This window comes from Lissotriton vulgaris, chromosome 1_1 (genome assembly GCF_964263255.1).
Source record: "Lissotriton vulgaris chromosome 1_1, aLisVul1.2, whole genome shotgun sequence".
Lineage (NCBI taxonomy): Eukaryota > Metazoa > Chordata > Amphibia > Caudata > Salamandridae > Lissotriton > Lissotriton vulgaris.
In genome coordinates this window covers 1,141,640,260-1,141,663,580 of record NC_141685.1, presented here as the reverse complement: position 1 = coordinate 1,141,663,580, position 23,321 = coordinate 1,141,640,260, and the positions used below count along the sequence as shown (strand labels likewise).

The window sequence follows — 23,321 nt, the reverse complement described above, 5'->3', positions numbered from 1 at the left end:
AAAGACCGACCTCCCATTCTGGATTTTTTTATACGGGGGAATAATGAGGAGGCCCTTTCCCATCGAGCGAAGTGCTCTGTTAGGCTCGTATGGGACAGCTAGGTCAGACAAGTAGGACGGTGCACTGTGAGAGATAATTCTAAAGCATAAAAGAAGGGCTTTAAAAAGAATTCTCTTCCTGATGGGCAGCCAATGAAGGGTTGCCAAGATGGATTTAGAAGCAACTCTTCTGGGTAATCTCAATACTAGCCGTGCTGCCGAGTTTTGTAGTACCTGCAGTCTCCTGATGTTCTTTTCCGAAGTACCAAGAAGAAGTACATTGCCATAGTCCATGCGAGAGGTTACTAGGGCCTGAGTCAAGGTACGCCTGGCCTCCAAAGGGAGAAGGTCCAGGGTACGGTTGAGAGTTTTCATGACCCCAAAGCACTTCCCTACAATTTTATTTACATGACTGTCAAAGGAGAGTTTGGTATCCAACCAGACACCTAAATTCTTTGCTTCTCTGCCGGGAGTAGGCAGAGGCCCCAGACAGGATGGCCACCACTCCTTGGTCCAGCTAGTGTCCTTGCCTCCAATTATCAACACCTCAGTCTTCCAGCCGTTAAGTTTGAGGCAATGTTGGGTCATCCAATCTGCAAGATTGCTCATGCAGGTTTTAAAATTTTCAGCAGCCAAGGAGGGAACTTGGGACAGGGAGATCAGCAGTTGAGTATCGTCGGCGTAAGAACCATTCCTCCAAGAGCACACTCCACACGTAAGTTAGGAGCATCCATGGCTTTCCTGGGGAATATTCCTTTAGAAGAGATATGTAAAGCAGCCACATGGTCCACTACACATACATTTACGAAACACTACTGCGTAGATGTACATTCAAGACAGCAGGCATCTGTAGGACAGGCTGTTCTCAAAACTCTTTTTCAGACTGCTGCAGCTGGCACGGGCAGCCGGCGCTAACAAGAGGGACTGCTATATAATCTATGCACAGATATGAATTCAGCAGCCCACATGCCTCGAACGAATATGCTACTTACCAGTATGCATCTGTTCTTGGCATGTAGGGCTGCTGACATTCATATCGCCCACCCTCTTCCCCGGGCCTGTAGCAGCTGTAGCATTCAGAATTACTATGTAGCATGGACATCACTCACTGTATTACACTCCATCTCTGCCACAATGGCGAAAAACAATCTGATGGAGAGGATGCCCATGCGCACTGTAGCCCAGGGGAGGAGCCACCTGTCTCGTGATACTTCGAAGACTCTTCCAGGACAACAATGTGCAATCATCCGGACCCAAAACTAGGCGGCGATCTATGCACAGCCCTACATGCCAAGAACAGATGCATACTGGTAAGTAGCATATTCGTTTTTGGACGTTTTGGTGGCGCAATGTGCCCCGGCATACTTACAAGGCCACATAAAGCCACTTTACATGGCTTTTCATGACCTCGTAAATATGTGCCCCTTTCACGCAGAACACTGCATGAAAGGGGAATTCCATGGGTGTTGCTGTGGGTGTACCCACACAACACCCATGGAATCTGAAGCTTTCCCAGATTTACAAGAAATAGTAAACCTGTGTTGGGGAGGCCCAAAGTTTTTTCCTTTTTCTATGTGTGCTGCTTCCGGGACAAAATAAATCAGTCCCGCAATGCAGGCACCCTTGCACCATGGTGCAGGGATGCCTGCGTTGGCGCATGGCAGCTCATTGTGTGCCAGCGCAGGGGAAAAGGACAGGAATGTACCATATAGCACAGATATGGCACATTCCTGCCATTTTGTTTTGCCGTAGGGCAGCGCAGCAAGATTCCTTGCGGCACTGCCATACGTCAAAACCTCATAAATGAGACCCTAATTTAGTAACTTCAGATTGATTCATGAGAGCAGTGCAAGTGCATCAAATAGAATATGGTGTGGCCGATGAGTGGCCTCGATTGAATTTAGAAAAGCTCAAACCTTTGTGATAACATTTTGTTTTTGTTTTTGTAATATTTGTTAATGAATTAAATAAAATTTGTTTATTTATTTGATGAATGTATGTTTGTGTATTTGTTGTGTATTTTTTTGTGGTTAAAATCATCGAAAAGGCTTAGGCTGGGGTGTCTGGCTTCCATGAAAGACTCACTGGTGGTCCCCAGATTCCAAAAATAATTCAGTGGGGTTCCCTTGGTTCTAGGAATGATTAAGTGAGGGTCCACAGAAGTCAAAAGGTTGACAACCACTGACCTATAGCCATGGTTAGCAACAAAGATATAGGCAAGAGTCACAGTGCCTCTTGGTAAAGCCAAAAACGAAGGTATGGGCTAAAGTACTAAAGTATATAGCTTCGACCAATAACCAACGAATGTACCTGGGACTTACTGGTTATGGTGTAGGCTAACAGTAGGCTGTTATCCCTATGGATAAGGCTAACAACCATAGTATGGGGAAAAGTCTTCATGCCTAAAACTAATGCCAACTACTCAGTGTTTTGGCTAACTGTCTTCTGACTACGGACAAAGCTAACTTCCCAGTGTTTGGGTCTTCATATCTAAGTAAATAAGACAAATGTAAAGCATTGATCGTCAGTGATTGCAAAGAAGGCCACAACCAACAACCCTGTATAAGGGCAGTGGCTGTGGCAATCAATGTATGGATTAACACTCGAGGGGCTACAGTCAGGCTCATGAACCAATAGGAATCAGTGTCCAAGGTTGGTAAGATAAAGAATGACTGTGTCAGATAACTGCAAATTATTAAAGTAATGTATACATTCTTCTTTTGTACCTACAGAAATAAAACCAAAATCAAATTTTGTTTCTGTCCTCAGCTTCATATGCAGACAACTGTAGAGTGGGACCTGCGTACCGGTGGACTGTCTTTACGTGACAAAGTGCTTGAACTGATCCAGTCAAGAAATTTGAAATATAGTGTATCAACAAATGATATTGTAAAACTAGAGGGATCATTTGAAGATGTGGCCCTTTTGAATCAGTTGGTGAATAATCTTTATAAAAATGTTCGTGGTGAAAAGGTACCTGACGGAGCAGAGGGCAGCGCTAGGACACCCCACGGGACCTTCCCGGAGGATCAGAACACGGAAGCCATCTTGTCAGAGAAGCAAGCACAGAACCAGCTGAGGCTTTCTCTCTTCCATTATGAATACCTAAGCCAAGCATTCCCAGATGTCTTTTCCATTTTCATGAATCGCCACAAGGTGGACATCCAGCCAGAGGTGCTCTTATCCTTTACAGACAAATTTCCAAGCGGACCACATAATAATGCAGCTGCACAGGAGGCCTTCACACAAACAGTTCAACCGATGATTAAAGATCTGGGACGCAGAAAGGTTTCCATTGCGGATTCTGAGAGAGCAAAAGTTGTGACTGCATTCAAAGAAATTCGGGAGAAGAAACCTTTCTTCATCCTGAATGAACTAGAGGGAGCATTCGTCATTACCGGACCGGCGGATGGCTTAAAACAGGTGGAAACTGAGCTCATGGACCTGCTCAAGGCAAAGTCCACGAGGAAGGTGTCTCTAAGAATCAGGCATGAATTGACGGCTACATTCACAGCTATGGAAATCCCAAAAGCTCATTGGGAGCTTTTGGAGAACCTGTTTCAGAAAGAACTTGATGCCATCAGGGCCAACTACCAGATTCAGATAAAATGCCAAGGCAAGTCATCTGGGGGCAATGTTCAAATAGGTATTGAGAATCAGAATGGTGCCACTGACCTCTCTGGAAATGCCCTACAGGCTTTTGCAAGTCTGTATCAACAGGCTATAACCAGCTGCACTGTCGTGAATGTGGACATTGAACACAGGGATCGTGTAAGAGAACTGTATAGGAAGATGCAACCCACTCACTCAAGCGTCAAGTTGGTAACATCCATAGAAGGCGAGCTCTCTCTCATCGGCATCTCACAACCTGTGGAGTCCGCTGTCCGATACATTAAACAGCGACTGGGTGAAAAAGTGTTTGTAAATCAGCGTGTTGATCTCTGGGAAGCTCGCGTCCAGTCTGGTTCCGGGGCAGTGGCAAAGGAATCGGCAGCAGCAGGCAGTTCGCAAGAAGAGGAGAATTGTAGTATCTGCTTGGATGCCTTCAAAAATAAGATGACCACAAAGTGTAAGCACTCCTTCTGCCAGGATTGCTGGGACAGAGCAATGGAGTCAAGTCCACAGTGTCCTATCTGTAAAACTACCTATGGGAAGATGGAAGGTAACCAGCCCAAAGGGACTATGACACATACAATAAGAAACCACATTTCTCTTCCTGGATTTGGGTACCAGTGTGGAACCATAGAGATCTGCTATCACTTCCCAGATGGTGTGCAGTCGGTAAGTAAATGGAAAATGCATCTGAATAAAATAAAAATATATTTATTTCTATTGTTTCCAGAATAAAGAGGCCGGGAAGCAAGAGCAACAGCAAAAATTATATTTATGGTAGCTTCTATGCTCTTAGCTCTTGCTGTCACTCTCAGTACGGTTGGGAATTACCTGTGCTGGCATGACTGGGAAAAGTTTCTCTTAAACAGAACTCAGTCACTTTAAAATAATTTGTTGCTTTCTATGCAGTAAGCTTTCCTCCACATATGTGGGCCATCTCTATTTGGGCATCTACAAACTAGTTCCTACAAGGGTTTTCCAATATGTAAGTTCTGTAGTAGGGGATCTCTGTGTATAGTCATAATCTAGTGAATAGTCCCGCCCATGTGCGTGGACCCCGGCAATCAAAAATAATCTCTTAAGTTGTCAAAATAATGCAGAAACTGCAAAGACACTTAAGAGAGAATTTAAAGACAAATAATGCAGCCTATATCCACAGGCTACACTGTCCAGTACTTCAACTAGAAATTCCACCAAAAAACACCACACACAGCACAGCCTGCTAGTTTCTACCATAGAGAAACTTGCCTCCCCCAGTCAAAGACTCTGGAATGATAGAGAGGAAGGTAGGGACAGACAAGCCCCATAGGCTGCCATTATGTGGCTTAAATAGGATACTGTGCCTTTAAGAGAACTTTCCAGAACTTCTCCCAGTATCCCAGAATGCATAGCAGGTCCCTCTACTTTCAGTTCTTTTTTCCGGCTCCTGCTTACAGGACCCTGGCATTGAGCTCTCCCTTTTTCAAGGGTTTATTGGATTTTTTTGGCACTTTTGAATTCTAAAAGTGTTGCAGTTTACTTCTTGGTGTTCTCATCTCCGTTTTTTGTGCTGTTTTAGGCGTTTTAGGGCTCTAAAATGCCTGGCCTTTTTGATAAGTGCCCAGCATGTGAGATGAAGAAGGCCAAGAGTGATCCCCATGATGTCTGCATCGTGTGCCTCCCTGAAGATCATGTCCCTGAGGATTGTACCATCTGCCAGCAGCTTTCTGCTCGGACTCTGAGGGACAGGATGAAGATCAGGCTTTCTGGCCTTGAGGAGAGGCATCTGCAGACTGCAGGTGGGTCTGGGCAGGCTGGGAAGGCTCCCTCTGCCCCTGCTGAGGCCTCTGGGGGGCTCCCCGGAGGCAGGAAGTCCAGCAAACGGTCCCGGTCTCCGTCGACGTCGATTGCATCGACGACGACGTCGAGAGGGATGACGGCGGTGTGCTCCCCTTCTCCCCGGGGCTCCGGGTCGAGACGGCGTGACGGCTCGACGTCGAAGATCATGGAGAAGTCGCCGTCGAAGCCACCGTCTACGTCATCGTCTTCGTCGACGTCGAGGTCTTCCTACCGACGCCGGAGGCGTAGTGACAGGCATCGACGCTCGCCGTCGAAGAGGCATCGACGCTCGCCGCCGAGGCGACACCGTCGATCGCCGTCGATCTGCGTCGAGGCACCGGTCGACGTCGAGGGGCTCCTCGACGTCGAGAGCATCAAGAGGACGGCGACGTTCGTCGTCGAAGACGGAACGCTCGACGTCGAGAAGGCGGCGTACGGCGTCGCGGAAGAAGAGGTCGACGTCGAGGAGTCGACGATCGACGCCGAGGAAAAGAGGGTCGACGCCGAGGAGACGGCGATCGACGCCGGAGTCGAGGAAGCGTCATGCGACGCCGGAAAAGCGTCGCTCTGCGTCCAGCAGACAGCGGTCAGCGTCTAGGAGTCGGTCAGCCTCTCCAAAACGGCGCAAGAGGGATTCTAGTCCCAGAAGTCACGCTGCTTCAAGTGGGGGACGCAAGAGGAAGCGGTCACCTGCTGATGGGGCTGGCTCTCCGCACCCTTCGCCTAAAGGGTCACCGGGCTCGGTGTACTCGGAGGTGTACACACCATCTCGGCCCAGGACTCCGACTCCTCCTCCTGTCCCTAAGGAGGACCCTCCACCCAAACCTCCACTGCCTTCAGGAGACCCTCCTCCGCCTCCGGTCCCTCCGCATGGGCCCACCCCCCGAAGGTTCCTCCTCCGAGGTCCGCTTCCCTGCCGTCCCTGCCTGTTCCTCCCAAGGGGACCCCAAAACCAAAACCCCGTGAGGAACCGACGAAACCCCGTGAGGAACCGAGGAAGACCCCTCCACGAAAGCCGAAGGAGCGGCCATGAGCAGGCAGGTCTCGCTCTCGCTCTGGGAGGAAGGAGAGATCGCGACGCAGATCATCCACGAGGTCGAGACACCGCCATAGGAGGCGCGAATCTCGTTTGCACACGAGGTCCTCTGGGACCAGGGACTATTCTCCTACCCTATCGGGGTCACCGGACACGAGAGTGTCCCCGATAGATGACCTGGTGGCGTTCCATGACGTCCTTTTGAGGGGCGCTGCGAAGTTGGGCATATCCCTGACGGTGCCTACTCCGAAAACGTCAGTCATTTTTGAGACTTTACATCAAAAACACCTGTCTCGTCCTCTCCTGCCTCTGGTGCCGGGCCTGGAAGAACCGGCTATGGCCCTGTTTCTCACCCCTGCGGTGACGAAGGCGGCTCCATCAAGATTACTGAAAAAGTACCGGGCCCCCGATTCGGATCCGGCCTTTTTGAGAACGGAACCTCCTCCTGACTCTGTCATTGTGACGGCGGCCCGCAAGCAGCATGCCATCACTCCTTCCTCCACGGTTCCCCCGGATAAGGAGTCAATGTGGATGGATTCGGCGGGGAGGAAAGTCTGTGGCACTTCCGCTACCTCCATGAAAGCTGCGAGTGCCACGGCACTGTTGGGCCGATACGACCGCGCCCTCTGGGACTCCCTCGAGCGATTTGCGGAGCATTTACTTCGGGAGAAGCGTGAAGACTTCATGGAAGTACTGAGTGAGGGGATGCTGGTGGCCAACCAGATTATCAGCGCGGCAGCGGACTCTTCCCTGTTGGCTGCTCACGGATTTTGCCACAGGATCAACCAACGGCGCCACGCATGGCTCCGGCTTACGTCCCTGAAACCGGACGCACAGCAGAGGGTAGCCAATCTACCGTTCTCCGGTGAGACCCTCTTCGGGAAGCATGCGGACGATGAGATGGCCCGCATGAAGGCGGAGGCCGAGACGCTAACGGCTGTGGGCCTTGAGAAGCCTAAAGAGACCAAGAAGCAGTACCGCCCTTTCCAACGGCGGTTCGGCGGGCAAGGCCGAGGACAGGGACAGGCTGGGGGGCAATCGCAACAGCAACACCAGTTCCGTAAGCCGTTCCAGAAGGGCAGAGGTGGCCAGCAATCGGCCCCGGCGCCCAAGGGCCAGGCTGGGTCTAGGGCCTAGGAACCTACTTCCCCCGGATCTGTTACCCACTCCGGTAGGGGGAAGCATTCAATTTTTTCTGGCAGAGTGGAGAAAAATTACTCAGGACAAGTGGGTGCTGAATATTGTTTGCAATGGATACAGTCTTCGGTTCACCAGCCCTCCTCCAGCAATTCCCCCGATCAGCTTGCAGTTTCAGCTGCGCGAGCTTCAGGCAGAAGCGGATATCCTGTTGAGGAAAAGGGCGATAGAAGACGTACCTCTGTCTCAGAGAGGAAGAGGTCTGTACTCCCGGTTCTTTCTGGTTCGCAAGAAGGACAAGAACGAGTTCATGCCCATTCTGGATTTGCGACAGGCAAACAAATGGATTCGCAGAGAAAAGTTTCGCATGCTGTTGTTGCATCAGATTTACCCTCAGTTGCAACAGGGAGACTGGCTTTGCGCTATAGACCTACAGGATGCTTACTTCCATGTGCCCATTGCACACAAACACAGGAAGTTCCTGCGGTTCCAAGTCGGCACCAATCACTATCAATACACAGTACTCCCATTCGGACTGAAGTCTGCGCCGAGAACGTTCCCGAAGTGCATGGCGGTGGTAGCAGCACACCTGAGGAAGAACAAGGTGTTCGTCTACCCGTACTTGGACGATTGGTTGATCAAGGCATCCTCCTTCTCGGAAGCGCGAGCACACTTCCAGAAGACGTGCGTTCTCTTGAACAAGCTGGTGCTGCACATCAACCTGGCCAAGTCTGTCCCGACTCCGGTCCAATGCATACAGTACTTGGGAGCCTCCATCGATACGCGGTCAGCAAGCGTGTCTCCTTCGGAAGAGCGACGATTATCACTCCTTCGGAAGGCTCAGGCTCTTATGACGACTCCATCTACAACAGTGAGGACGGTGTCTTCTCTACTGGGATCGATGGCCTCTTGTATCTTCCTGACGCCACACGCACGGCTGCACATGAGACCGCTGCAGGAGTGCTTGGAGGACCAGTGGGATCAGAGGAAAGGATCTTGGGACGACAAGATTCGACTGTCGCTGCATGCTCTTCAGTCTCTGAAGTGGTGGTGTTCGGCGGAGAATCTCCTCAGAGGGGTTCCCTTTCACAAGGACATTCCCACGCAGACTGTCGTGACGGATGCGTCTCTTCTGGGATGGGGAGCGCACTCCGGGACTCTACAGATTCAAGGCACGTGGTCACCGATGGAGGCCACGTATCACATCAATTTCCTGGAACTCAGGGCTGTTCACTTGGCGCTGAAGGCCTTTCTTCCGTCCTTCCAGACCAACTCTCTGCTTGTACAGACGGACAATACCACCACGATGTATTACCTCAACAAGCAGGGGGGCTCGAGATCACGCACTCTGTCACAGGAGGCGCAGGCGATCTGGCACTGGCTCCTAGCCAGAGGACTGACGATAACGGCCACCCATCTACCAGGTGTGCAGAATGTTCAGGCAGACGCACTGAGCAGACTGGTTCAGGAAAACCACGAATGGGTCATAAATGACGAAGTACTAGGAGAAGTCTTTGCAAGGTGGGGAACTCCAGACGTAGACTTGTTCGCCACCGCCGAAAACAGCAAGTGCAGAGACTTCGCCTCCAGGTACTTCAAGCAAGGGACGCTGGGGAATGCGTTATGGATCAACTGGACGAACAGCTTTCTGTACGCCTTTCCTCCCATTCCCCTGATTCCGGCGGTGCTCATCAAGCTGGCCCGGTCCAGTGCTCGGATGATACTCATCGCCCCGGAGTGGCCCAGGCAGTGGTGGTTCACGGACCTACACTTCATATGCTTACAAGTGGAAGAGGTTTTGTATCTGGTGCCAGTCTAAGAACCATGATCCTACGACCTGCAAGGAAGATGTCATCCTTCCTTACCTTTTACATTTGGCGCAGTCTGGCCTTAATGTCCATTCCATTAAGGTACATCTTGCTGCATTGACTGCCTACAGGAAATGCCCTTCACAGACTTCCTTTTTCCAGATCCCTGTGATCAAAGATTTTCTGGAAGGTTTGAAGAAAGTATTCCCTCCTGTCAGGCTCCCCTCGCCTTCATGGGAATTGAATGTGGTGCTGTCCAGATTGATGAAGGAGCCTTTTGAACCTATTCATAAGGCTTCGTTGCAGCACCTGTCCTGGAAGGCGGCGTTCCTCGTGGCCATTACATCGGCCCGCAGGGTGAGTGAAATTCAGGCGTTGTGTTGTAATGAACCTTATACTGTATTTCATGCTGCTAAGGTTGTTATGCGTACTCACCCTAACTTTCTTCCCAAGGTTATTTCTGATTTTCATGTCAACCAGACTATAACTTTGCCTACGTTTTTTCAGAACCCTTCATCCCCAGCGGAGAGGTCTCTCCATTCCCTGGATGTTAGGAGGGTGTTGAAATTTTATCTGGATAAAACCAAGGATATTCGTAGGTCTGACCAGTTGTTCATCAATTATGGATCGGTCAAGATGGGTCTTGCGACCTCTAAGCAGTCCATCTCTAGGTGGATTGTGTCCTGCATACAATTGTGTTACCAAAAGGCTAATAAGACCGTAGGAGGTAAGCCTAAGGCTCATTCCACCAGGGGCAAAGCTGCCACGACGGCTCTGCTCCGTAACGTGCCGATTGCTGAAATCTGCAAGGCAGCCACTTGGAAGTCGGTTCATACCTTTGCTAAGCATTACTGCCTGGACACTGACGCCAGGGCAGACGCTCAGGTTGGGCAGGCTTCGCTGCGGAATTTGTTCGCACAGTAGTGGCGTTATGTATTATTCTCCACCGCCGCTTTGGTGTGGGGATGGGCTTTCCATTCTACTCACTAGATTATGACTATACACAGAGATCCCCTACTACAGAAGGAGTAGTTTCTGTCCTGTAACTCCAGTTCTGTAGTAGGGGTATCTCTGTTATAGTCATAAGCGCCCGCCCTCCTCCCCGGTGGAGATTTTTCATCATGTAAAGAATGCGACAGGTCTGGCGTGCTTCGCCTTCAAAAAGAACTGAAAGTAGAGGGACCTGCTATGCATTCTGGGATACTGGGAGAAGTTCTGGAAAGTTCTCTTAAAGGCACAGTATCCTATTTAAGCCACATAATGGCAGCCTATGGGGCTTGTCTGTCCCTACCTTCCTCTCTATCATTCCAGAGTCTTTGACTGGGGGAGGCAAGTTTCTCTATGGTAGAAACTAGCAGGCTGTGCTGTGTGTGGTGTTTTTTTGGTGGAATTTCTAGTTGAAGTACTGGACAGTGTAGCCTGTGGATATAGGCTGCATTATTTGTCTTTAAATTCTCTCTTAAGTGTCTTTGCAGTTTCTGCATTATTTTGACAACTTAAGAGATTATTTTTGATTGCCGGGGTCCACGCACATGGGCGGGACTATTCACTAGATTATGACTATAACAGAGATAACCCTACTACAGAACTGGAGTTACAGGACAGAAACTACTCCTTGTGCAGCACAAACCATGCTGTTGAGGGGATGGAGAGGTGGGTGTTTGGAACAAGGGGGACCAGCACTAACAGTACTTCAATCCCCATGGAGCTAATTTATCCTTACTCAGTCATCCTGTGCTCTTTCCTGAATGGTTCGATAAACAGACGCAACAGCTTAAAACCCTTAGAAAGGGGGCGACAGCGTAGGCTCAGCCACGATTCAAACAGATTGCCTAGAGCTCGCAAGAGAGCATACATCAGCCCATGTTGAAGCCATACACATGGATGCAATAGGGATACCCTTTCGAAAGTCCATTGATGCTTCCTTTATTCTAGTGGAATAGACATGCTGTAAGGCTTTGAAATGTAAGCTACTATCCACCAGCAAGAGATGCTTTAATGGTTTTATTGCTTGAAATAAAAACAACATGATGACAAACAGATGGTGAGAAAGTGTGAAAGATTAGGACTCTGATGCACTAAAAACAGGTCATAAAAATCTGGTTGCAATTTTCAACCAGTATTTTTGCGACAAGTAAAGAATTTTATAAACAGGCCTGTCTGCTCCCAAACAAATTTCTTTTATTTACAAAGGGAAAGAGGCCCTAAAGGGACTGTGTCCCTTTTGGGGATTTCTTACCACCTCCACCTCAGGAGTCAGTAATTTTTCTATGTTTTGTGACTGGATTTTGATCACAAAGCAATGATACTTCTCATGCTAATCACATCTCGTTATGAGATTTATCAGTGTTTTGCGATCGAAATTGCAAAATATTTACTGACATTTTTAGTACATTGTAAAAAACATTTTGGTAGTCGCAAAGAGCAATTCAAACTGTTTGTGACTGTAAAAAGTTTGGTACATCTGTCCAGTTGTCCTTTCTGGTTAAAGCTTTAGAGGCCTCAATACATTCCGATTGTAGAGTTTCTTCGCACACAAAAAAGCATGGGGTCAAGGGTAAAAGGGCAAGAGGACTATTTATTGATTTCAGAGATTTTGTTTGTAATACCTGCAGTGTGAAAAAAGGAACTGTTGAAGGACAATGTTGGCCTGGTAGAAAATGATGTAGTCCATTGGTTAGAATTGTTTAAGCATAAAGAGCTGCATGTCTTATTAAAACTGTTCTACAATGACAGGAATATAATGCTTCCAGGACCCAGGTAGTTAGCCCAAGGCTCAAAGTCAGTGGGCTCATATAGAGGAGTCTTTCTTTTCCAGACCAACTTGAAATTACCAACCATTTCTCCAGTGGACTTGTCTTGGACCTTATTCCTTAGGCCCAGTGGAGTTCTACACGGCAAATGCAGCAGGATTTATCCCTGGATGGTCCTTAAGCATCTTATAACTCGTTTAACACTGGAATGAACCCAGACTTCCCCAAATGGTTTCTCTCAGGGTGCTCTGCAAGAGTTTCTGGACCCGAAACTTTGTTGTCCTGGAGCTTATCTCAGTCTTTTGTCTAAACTACCCTTTTGAAATTTCTCCTCTTCAGTAGGTGCCGCTACCTCAATACGCGCCTCTTCTGAACACAGCTGACAAGAACGTTAGTAAAGGATGCCAGCTAAACCTATCTTTTTTCTTACTTCAGTGTGCACCTGGAGCCTTGCCATCCATTTCCACATTCCCCCTTCTAAGAGAATAGACAAAGTAATCAGCAGAGGCTGCTAAAGCAAAGCCTTGGACTGCATGGAGAATATTTTCATGGTTTACAAAAGCCCTCTCCTTTGTGATTTGCATGCACCAATGGCTCTAATGGCAGGGACCTTCCTGTCACCTTTATATTTTTTCTGAGCCTAGCACTTAGATTTAGGGTGCATGTTTCATAGCTTTTGGTCTACAGATGCTCTTGGCTACCTGGGACAAGTCAATTAGTCCTTCTTTGGTACCTTCAGTGGCGAAAAGTAAATTCCCTATGATGAGGAAACACAAAAAGAATCTTTCAGTGTACGGCCCTTCTTTTAACAAACTTGACTGTAATTTAAAGCACCCTCTGGTTTTGGAGCTGGAGGAAGCAGCTATGCCTCTATGCCTGATTTGTGGTCCTCTCGATTGGACTCATATCACACAGGCTTCTGCTGGGGGCCCTGAGAATTGCCACTGCCAATCTTCTCAGGTGTCGGTCCATGCTTTTGGGAGCTCTGGTCACATTGGACCAAGAGCCCTCAGTCTCCTGTCACTTCTGTCAAACATGTTGGCTATCCACTTAACAACAGCTACAGCAAATTGTTTGGTATCATTATGCATAAGGTCAGCAGATACTGCCTGAGATCTGGTGGACACTTTCCCCAGAGTTTCTGAACAAATTAAAAAGATATTAATGAGTAAAAATCATTACCACTTCAGGGATGGTGACAATGTAGAGCTGCTGCCTGTGCATCATATCATCAGAGCCAACCTTCTGAGAACTACAAGCCAAGCAAAAACGCTCTAGCCAAGCTACAGCATCTAATGGTGTGGGAGGATACAAGGTCCTTGGGCACAATGGAAACTAACATTCCCAAGTAACTTAAATTATACACAAAGATAAATAATAGTAACTATTGCAAAAAAGTGACTTCAAACAAAAAATGTAAAAAGATTATTAAGTTTTAATCAAAATACAAAAAACATTTAAAAAAATTCAATTCAACAATACTTTTCCATTATTTAAAATATTTCATCTAATTAAAAACAGATCGATGGCACACATGAAATCTTCCGACGCACGTTTCGGCACACAAGGTGTCTTCATCAGGAGTGGCCAATTGAATACCTAAAATGTAATTAAAAAACACATAATTTCAATCTCTTTCTGAACTCATTATTGCAAATTAGTTACTATTTTGTTTCGTTTTCTTATACCTATGTATGTATGTATGCTATCTTACAGTCTGTACAAACAAATTCAAGTACATATCATCATAACCAAATCGATACTATGTTGATCAAAGCTATCAACATACAAGGACCTTGGGAACATTCATTCTGGAAGGGGTGGGGGTCTCAGACTATATCATCAGGTACTGAAATGGGAACTGGGGTAACCTTAACCATCTCTAGTTCTAATTATCTATATTTTGTCTTAGCCTAGCTCTAACCTTTCGTTTTAAAACTCTCCATCTTAGTTCTCCTCTCTCTCTCTCTCTCTCTCTCTCTCTCTCTCTCTCTCTCTCTCTCTCTCTCTCTCTCTCTCTCTCTCTCTCTTCTAACCCCTCTGGGCCCATTAATCCTCTTTCTCCAAGGATCTGCACTAGACTTCCTAGGATATTAAACTCGCATTTTGTAAATCAAAATTCAAGTTGTATCCTTTGTCTAGAGATTTGCCTTGAGCAGGTCGAATTCCTGTAGATTTAGAGTATCCTGCATGTGTGTATATAAGAGTGCATGTTGTAGTTCTACAGTGTTAACCTAGCTAAAAGACACTAGATTGTCTGTCCTTAATGTTAGTCTCACCTCAGTTACTGAACCCTGGGTATGGGGGAGTAGAAGTAAGTAGGGGAGGTGAGGTATCTGTCAGGAGACTCTGCAATAGGGAACTGTGTGTGGAGGCAGCCGGGTTATCATAGTTACCTATACTAACTCTATTGCCCTAGAGTCACAAATAGTATCCCTACTGGGCTAAGAGGCCAGGATAGAAGCCACTAGTTGATCTTTCTTTTTATTAGGAGTAATTAGTCCCTTTGCAGAACAAACTTCCTTCCACCAGGCTACAGTCAGATCTCCCAGCTCATTTTAATCCCAATTCCTATCTGCCATTAGAAATGTAGCTTAGCTGTTAGTCCTGGACTTATTAAATGCTGTTTGATCTCTCTTAACGTGGAGTCTAATGATCCCTCTTCTTTCACCCTTGTGAGGAATATTTTTGGTCTTAAAAGCTACGTGGCAATGGCTATTAGGAATATTGTTTACCATATCTATCCTGAGACCACAGTTCCATTGCACTTGAAATGAATGACCAATGTTCTTTTTACCACTAGACTCTCTCATGGTAGTGGGTCGATCAATCAAGGTTCATAACAGGAGGTGGTGTAGGGCTAGCAACAGAGAAACAATAAGACAGCACAGATAACGCTTACTTAAACATTCAATTACAATCAGGTCTTTAAATAAAACTGATGTATCACGCTTTAACTACAGATTCTCAAAGTAAACCAGAACTGTCTTGCACCTTGTGAGCCAAATGTATAACCCCAAAAGTGTTTCTAGGCTTTGCATGCCAAGCGCTACATTTCTACTTAACTGGGCACTACGCCAATGTTATTCTATTTGTAACTGTTTTTGTCGACTCAGGACTCATGGGAAGCTTGTGGGTCCTCAGTTTGTCATTGACAAGAAGGCACCAGGCAAAAAGTTACAAGAGGCAAGTACAGCCACCTCACTTATGCAAGGAAATTTGGAGTCAGAAGAGATTTATACTTCTTGTCTTAAAGACATGGAGTGGCTCCCCGACCATGATGGTGTTGATGGTCGCTGGGAGGATGGCTTGGGCGCCCTCGTGGCCCTTGGGTAATCTCAGTACATCAAGATGTTCTTCAGGCTGGTCTCTGCAGTCAGCTGGGCCTTGGCTTTCATTGATGTATCAGGTTATATCCCCCTTGCAGGATCATGATACAGACCAGCCTGCCACACGCGTTTAGCACCACTGGCAACCCTAGGAAAAGTTTCCCCCACAGTTCCAAGTTTTTAGATACTAGTTGGAAGTTCCTAAACCGACACACATTCCCTAGTTTGCATCAGTCACGAGGTTACAGGTCCATAACAATTCACACGGGGAGACAATCACAGATACCTCCGACAGCATGCAATCCCACGACTAGGGAATCGAGGGCCCTACTATATTACATCCAACTCCCCAGTTTTACACATCAGCGGACCCTCGGATACCGCGCAGCTAGCCGAGATCACGCTAAATGTTACGGAAGAACACCATATGTACTTCTTTGATTGCTGTGTAACCCTAAAATGTGTGGAATAATCAATATTCTTTTACTGTATTACCCCCCTGGGGGCTTGAAATATAAAACCTCAGCAAAAAAAATCAACCCCAAAAAAATATCCCCCTTGCAGGAGTCCTTCAGCTCCTTGTGCAGGCAGTAAGTTTTACCTTCTATCCACCGCAAGGAGGATTTGCAGGCTTCCTATGCTTAGGCCCCATCTGAGGTAGAGTGGCAACCCCCCAGCGGTTCCACTCTTGGTAATGACTCACAAATTGAACAAGTTACTGTCTGGGGAGACCTGGCAAATCAGGGATGTTGCACTGTTAGAATTTCTGGGATCTCAACTAATCCTTGAGGTGCATGATTCTGGTGTGATAGTCCTGGGGTTAGCACCCAACCCTGCTGTTCCTCCTGAGACCAGTTTGGGCTGGTTCAGTGTGAGGTGGGTGCCTTCAGAAAGGCAGGCCATGACACAAGAGGATGCTGATCACAAATATGAAAGGGGATGGGCTAATTTTCACTTTGACAAGAGAGTTACAGCTACATTATATTGTTCTGGCTATCATCCTCTTCAAAAGGAGAAATAAGTCTTAAGAACTGTATTAGGTTTAAATGGGGTTATTAGGATTAGTGAGGATTTCCACGATTGCTTAAGCTATAGAAAAATCCAATGATTTAGGGGGGAAATGGAAGGAAATTTAGAGGATGTTTAACCGACCAAGAAAAAGGACAGCATCTCCTGAGGGCGTTTTCCTTAACCCTAGAAGAAATAAAAACTCTCGATATTGAGTTTTGTTTTTCATGGTGAAAAGATCTACATGTGAAAAACTCCAGATATTAAAGATATTCATTAGACATTTCCGGTTCATCTCTTGCTCATGTGAAGAAAGTTGCAGACTCTCAATGCAGTCTGCTTTATCCTTTCTCTTCTCCTCTTTCCCTAAATGTAGAACACTACTGCAAAAATGTTGTTGCCTCGAGGCCAGCTTCAGATCTCTTCCACAAGACTGACATACTAACGTTCAAAGGTCTGCCATATTTTTAAAAAATAAACCATGGTTCTTGAGGGATAGAATAACTTCTACCGAGCAGAGGTACGAAATGCTAAACCAGACAATTTGTTTAGGTTCCTGCAACAGTCAGTAGTCAACGTGGCAGTGGGAATCAGGGTATTTACATTTGGGTACCTTCAGCATGTTGGACGCCAGGTTTTCTGTTCAGTTCAAAGCTTTATTTCGATAAACACGTGATATCATAAAAGCACATACACAGGATAAAAAATAAAAAGAAGACCACAATTCATAGGTCTTTACAGTTTGCCGAATTAGTTACAATAAAAACATCCATAATACAATAAATAGGTTAAGAGGCATATTAAACAGTAGAAGCTTTGTGAAAGTAAAAATTAAGAAGGTTTGGTTAAAAACTGAGTCATCTCAAAGATTTTGCTCTTATTACCCAGGCCCAACTCAAGAATTTAGCAACCCCACAAACTAGACGTGTGCTGGTGTCGGTCTTTAGAATTCTCAAAGCTACGGAATGATTCCTGGTACCGAGCAGTAAACATGTAGGTTTTAGCCATCTCTGTCTCGGCTTTGCGTAGGCTGGGCACACAAAAAAAAATGGGCTTTAGTTTCAGTGACGCCATTACAGGTAGGGCACTCGGATGGGGTTTGGTACGGGGGCTTCCACTTACAAGTGTAATCATGTAAAGGTAAATTTCCCAACCTGAACTGGATGAACAGCGATCTATCCCTTGGTTTTACAATAAGGTCCAGGTAAAGCTCCAAGCGAGGCTTGATTTTATGCTGTTTAAACTCCTCAGTCAGCCTACCCTGGTTTGGGTCCCTTAGATCTTGCTCATCCACCCAGTTCCAGTAGACTCGCTTAAGTTCAAGCTTGGATACGGAAGCTCCACGCTCCCAACTAATTGGCAAACCAATTTCACTCAAAAGCTTCTTAATGTTGCGGATCCAACTGACTTTATGAGAACCATTAAGGTTCATTTTTTTTTTTTTAATTTGTTTTTATTGCAGAATTAGAAACCATTGCATATAATAAATCAACCAGCACACTCATGGTGTCCCCACGCGTGGATAAAATAAACCATAGATCGTACACAGCCATTCAGCCCGTATCCCGGAGGCCGGGCGGCGTGGTAATCCATACTTCCAGCAAGAACATCACAGTGAGCATCCCTGAGGGACAATTGGTCAATAACAGCTTTGTGTATCTGCGTTTTACCCCCCTAAACACCTAACCCACCCCCAACACCATCCCGCAGTCACTAACATTCCAGTTATGCAAGCGATACTCGTAATCCTGAACCCCAGTCCATCCAATGGTGGGCCCCTATCATGTCAGTCACATGTGTCCCCGTCCCGACCCCATTGCCTATCTGGGCTCTCCTGTCACGCTGGGGACTCTTCCAACCCCAGGAATAACTGCTGCCTCTCGACCTAGGCCTCGGTGCCTAACCCCACCCCCAACAACCCCCAAACAACCCCCTTCCCCCCCCTCCCCCCTGCAACCGCTAACGATGTGGGCCATGTTCCTATCTCTACAATGGGTCTCGCTACAGGTCGATTGATACCGTTATACTCATAAGCCTCATGGAGCCCGCGTACACAAATAACTCAGTCTTCGTCCTCCACCATGGAATCACGCAACGCCTGGACTATCATCTCCCACGCTCTCGCCATTTCTAGGCTCTTTTCATTGTCAATCTTGACTGCCTGTCTCATACGGAGCACACTCTTACATTCAGACCATCTCAACAGTTCATTCACCCATCTCCTCACTGACGGTCCCTCCCTGGACTTCCAATGCCAAGTGATTTCCCTCTGCGCCAGTATAAGCCCCAGATCAATGAATTTACTCGTCACCTTTGTATTCTTCGTGTGTGGGAACCAGAGCAACAAACATGCCGCCATGTCAAAATCCACCTCCCGATCGGTCACTGCATTTAGGAGTTCCCCAACCTCCACCCAGTAAGTCTCCAGCTTTGGACAGCCCCACAACAAGTGATCTATATCAACCTCCAGTGTCAGGCACCTCGGGCATCGCGCCTCCTGCACCCGGAAATACCGTTTAATCTTCTCCGGGGTCAGGTAAGCCCCATGCAGGACGTAAAAGTGTACCTGTTGAAAGCGTGCATTCCTTGTTCCCTTCCACGTGCGCTTCAGGATATGACCCCACACCGTATCCGGAATGGGCCTACCTATGCTAAGTTCCCATTTCGATTTCAGCCCTAGGAGCGGATCCAACCCCTCATGCAACATCCTATTATGGAGGCAGGTCACCGCTTTAAATGTACCTGCAGCCATCACGACATACTGACAAGCCATAGTCGTTTCTGGTTCAAGGAGCCCCCCTTTCCAGTGCTTCTGCATTGCCGCCACCACAGCCGCATGCAAGAGGAAGCTCCCCTCCGGCAGCCCAAACTGTTCCTGCAGCGTCTGGAAGGGGACCAACGTTCCATCGATATACAGATCACCCACCATCTGCAATACCAGCTCCTCCCATTCCAGTAGCAGAGACCAGTCGCCACCATGCGGCAGCGCGGTCAACATTCCCAACGGTATCTCCGGTGCATAAGGTCGGGACGCCTTCGCTCTCTTCAAACTCCTATGCCAACACAACCTGAGCGTCTTTTCCTCCATAGTGAGGCCTCGTAACTCTAGTTTCTGCTGCATGATAATGTAAGCCAGGGCATGACGTTGTATACCATGCCCTCGTTCGTGTTCCGGCCCTCTGAATACCCTAGCTACGTGCTGCGTGAGAACCTGAAGCCGCGCAGCCAAATAGTACAACTCAAAATCGGGGACTGCCATCCCGCCCTCAAGCTTGGGTCGAAGCAAGGTGTTCAGTGCCACTCTACGTCGTCCGTGCCCCCAGAGGAAGTCGATTATCATCGTCCGCAGGTCCTTAAAGATCCTCTGAGGAATCCAAATGGGTAGCGTGCGGAAATAATAAAGTAATCTTGGGAGCGCCACCATCTTCAGTAGAGCTACTCTACCCAATACTGACAAAGGGAGGGAGGCCCAAAAGGATATACAGCCTCTCAGTGCTCTTATACATCGCCCAATATTACCCTCCAATAGATTCGCGACCTCATGGTAGATGCGGACTCCTAAATAAGTGAAGCAAGATGGCTCCCAGACCACCCCTATAGCACGAGGGGGGCACGGTGTGTCCGCCCTAAGCGGAAAGATGCAAGTCTTTGTCCAATTAACCATGAGGCCCGACAACCGACCAAACTCGGATAACATATCCATCGCCCCCTCCAGAGCCTGCTCTGCATCCGCCATATACAGCAGCAAGTCGTCTGCATATAAAGATATATAGTGCGATTGCTCACCTCTTTCGATCCCCGCGTACATGACTCCTGACCTGGCTCGCGCTGCTAATGGTTCCATCGCTAGTGCAAACAGCAATGGGGATAGCGAACACCCCTGTCTCATCCCTCTACAAACTGAATAATCCGCGGATACAAGAGTGCCCAGGCGTACCCTCGCTGTGGCCGAAGAATACAACACCTTCGTCCATCTACGAAACCCCTCGCCAAGGCCAAACTTCACCAGGACTTCTTCTAAGTAGACCCATTCCAGGCTATCAAAGGCTTTCTCAATATCCACAGATAACACTGCCGGGTCACCGTCTGCGTCCGCCGTGCCGTCCAATATCCCAATTAGACGACGAATATTAAGCGCCGTGTTCCTCGTAGGGATAAACCCTGCTTGGTCCCTGTGCACCAACCTGGTCATATGTGGAGCCAACCTGGTGGCTAGAATACGGCTCAATATCTTGTAGTCTACCGTCAACATGGACAACGGCCTATATGACCTTACATCTGATGCCTCCCTGCCGGGTTTCAGCAATGGTACTATCTATACATCCGTTTTAGTCTCAACGCTGCTTGTTCACGTTGGTTTCTTTCACCTTGGCTCACCAACATCATCACTTTCCGTTTTTTGTAAATAATCACCTCACTCAGTCACAGTAATTTTTGTTTGAACTAGAAGTTTATTCGGATACTACAGCTGGTTTTTGTTTTTGTTTGTAGAGTAATTCCCCTGACGACGGGCAACGCCCGAAATGCATTGGGTCGTGTGATGTGGTAACACACCTGAATTAACATATATGTGGAACGTTATATACTGATGTGCTTTGTCAACACCAACATCGTCACATCCACCTGAATAAATCTGGATATTTGAATACTTTATTTGGATTACGATTCATTGTTTAAACTGAATATGGAACTAGACCACTGGTCTCACTAAAGTAGTGCGCTGGGTTGTCCTCTCCCTAGGCGGGAGAGTTTCTTTTGGAACTATCAACGCTTCCCTCATCGATCTGGGCAGACACCCCAACCTGCTAGCTTCCCCGTACACCACCAGTAATCTAGGCGCCAAACTGTCTACATACTTCTGATAAAATTCAATCGGCAGGCCATCCACCCCGGGCGTTTTGTTCCTCCCCATATGTTTAATGGCCGCCCTGATCTCGGCAAGCGTGATAGGCCCTCCCAAGTCCTTCGCATCGTCGTCATCCAGCACCGGAAGCTGCATCGATTCCAAGTAATCACTGATCTCCCGGGCCTCCACCCCCAGTTGGCACTCATACAACTTCGCATAATAGGTCCGAAAACACTCCATCACCGCTGTCAGAACCATTAAGGTTCATAACCTCTATCAAGCCATCAAGGTACTTAGAGAGCTCGGGGGTCCGCCATAACCTGGCCCAGTATAAAAGAGGTCGTAGCCTAGCTAAGTCCCGAATAGGGCGGCGGCCCAGATCACTCAATAGTGGTTTGATGGGGGTACCCATCGGAAGGGATGCTAGCTCTCTAAGGAACTTATTTTCAGAAGTGGTAAGTGCACTAATACATTCGAAACCCCACAGCTCGGCACCATAAAGGGCGCTGCCCACAGCCTTTGCAGCATATATATATCTAGGGCAGGGGCAATGGGCTTAGAGATGGACTTGCGATGTTCCCGCCTCAAAACACCAGTCACCCTTTTGTGGTTCAAAAGCATTTTATCAATATGGGGCTGCCACTTCAAATTATGAGAAATTCTGATTCCCAGATAATCAAATTCTTTTATGCGCTCCAATGGTTCTCCATCAAGAAAAAGGGTGGACCTGGAGGACTTACTTGGGTTGAAATAGAGAAGCTTAGTTTTGGTGGTGTTAATGACTAGGCCCCTAAGTTCGCAAAACAGACTAAAGCGATTCAACAATTTTTGCAAGCCCACAGGGGTTTTTGAAACCAGCAAGGTGTCATCTGCGAAAAGTAAGGTGGGCACTTTATCGCCTGCCAGAACCGGGGCATCTGCGTCAATTTCAAGTAAAAAAGAGACAACACCATTTACAAACAAAGAAAAAAGTGTTGGGGCTAACACGCACCCCTGTCTAACCCCACGCTTAACAGGAATCCTATCGGTTTTTTGCCCTTGAGAGCCCCATCTAATGCGGGCATAAGTGCCTTCATGCATACGTATCAAGAGGTTTGGGATTGGAAGCGGGATCCCCATCTCCTCCAGTATAGTCCACAATCGATCTCGAGGAACCAGGTCAAAGGCGGTCTTCAAGTCAATAAATGCCAAATAAAGACCTCCTTTGCCGATGGTAACCACCTTCCAGTGGAGGAGGAGCAACCTAAATGCTTGATCAGTTGTACCAGTACATGCCCTGAAACCAGCCTGGTAAGGGGAAATTATTTTGTTTTCCTCTGCCCACGAGAGGATCCTTTCAAGGAGAACCCTGCCAACCAACTTCTGTCCCGCGTCTATCAGACTAATTGGACGGTAGTTGGCAGGGTTCTCCCTGGGGCCCTTCTTATAAATGGGAATCACCTCGGCCGCTTTCCAGGAACTAGGGACTGGAGAGCCTGCCATCAATGCATTTATAAAGATGGTGAAATACGTTGCCCAACCTTCGGGGTTAGCTTTAAAAAGGTCACCAGGCACTCCGTCCTGTCCTGGGGCTTTGGCGGAAACTATTTTGGCTATTGCAGCGAGAACCTCTTTTTTATTAACTATAGTTGGCGTGAGCTGACCGGAACCATCAACCAAAGCACCGCTCAAATGCCCGGGGAGTCCGGGCAGGTCAATCCCTCCATATAGCCTAGAAAAATGTTCAAACCATTCACTATCCGTGATATGGTTTGGAATTTGGTTCGAGCTGCACCCAGATGATTTTCTAACTAATGACCAAAACAAATCAGCATCCCTATTTCTACTTGCATCTCTGAGATTTTCCCAGTGGGACTCTTCCCAAGCCCTTTTTGCGGCTATAATTGCCTTTCTATAATGCAATCTTGCCGAACGCACAGATACTGGGTTCGAAGA

At 47.4% G+C, this 23,321-nt stretch overlaps 1 protein-coding gene across 2 annotated transcripts in view; it reads left to right on the top strand.

Moving 5' to 3' along the window:
• Positions 1 to 23,321, top strand: part of LOC147748799 (E3 ubiquitin-protein ligase DTX3L-like) — a 719,624-nt gene that overhangs the window by 474,864 nt on the left and 221,439 nt on the right. The window contains exons 7-8 of one of the 2 annotated variants that reach the window (XM_086963891.1): positions 2,809 to 4,648; positions 11,074 to 11,255. In XM_086963891.1, the coding sequence (XP_086820017.1) occupies positions 2,809 to 4,386 (1,578 nt within the window). In that variant the 3' untranslated portion in view covers positions 4,387 to 4,648; positions 11,074 to 11,255. Of the gene's footprint in view, positions 1 to 2,808; positions 4,649 to 11,073; positions 11,256 to 23,321 lie in introns of those variants that run through there. The other variant, XM_086963890.1, reaches the window with a different exon arrangement.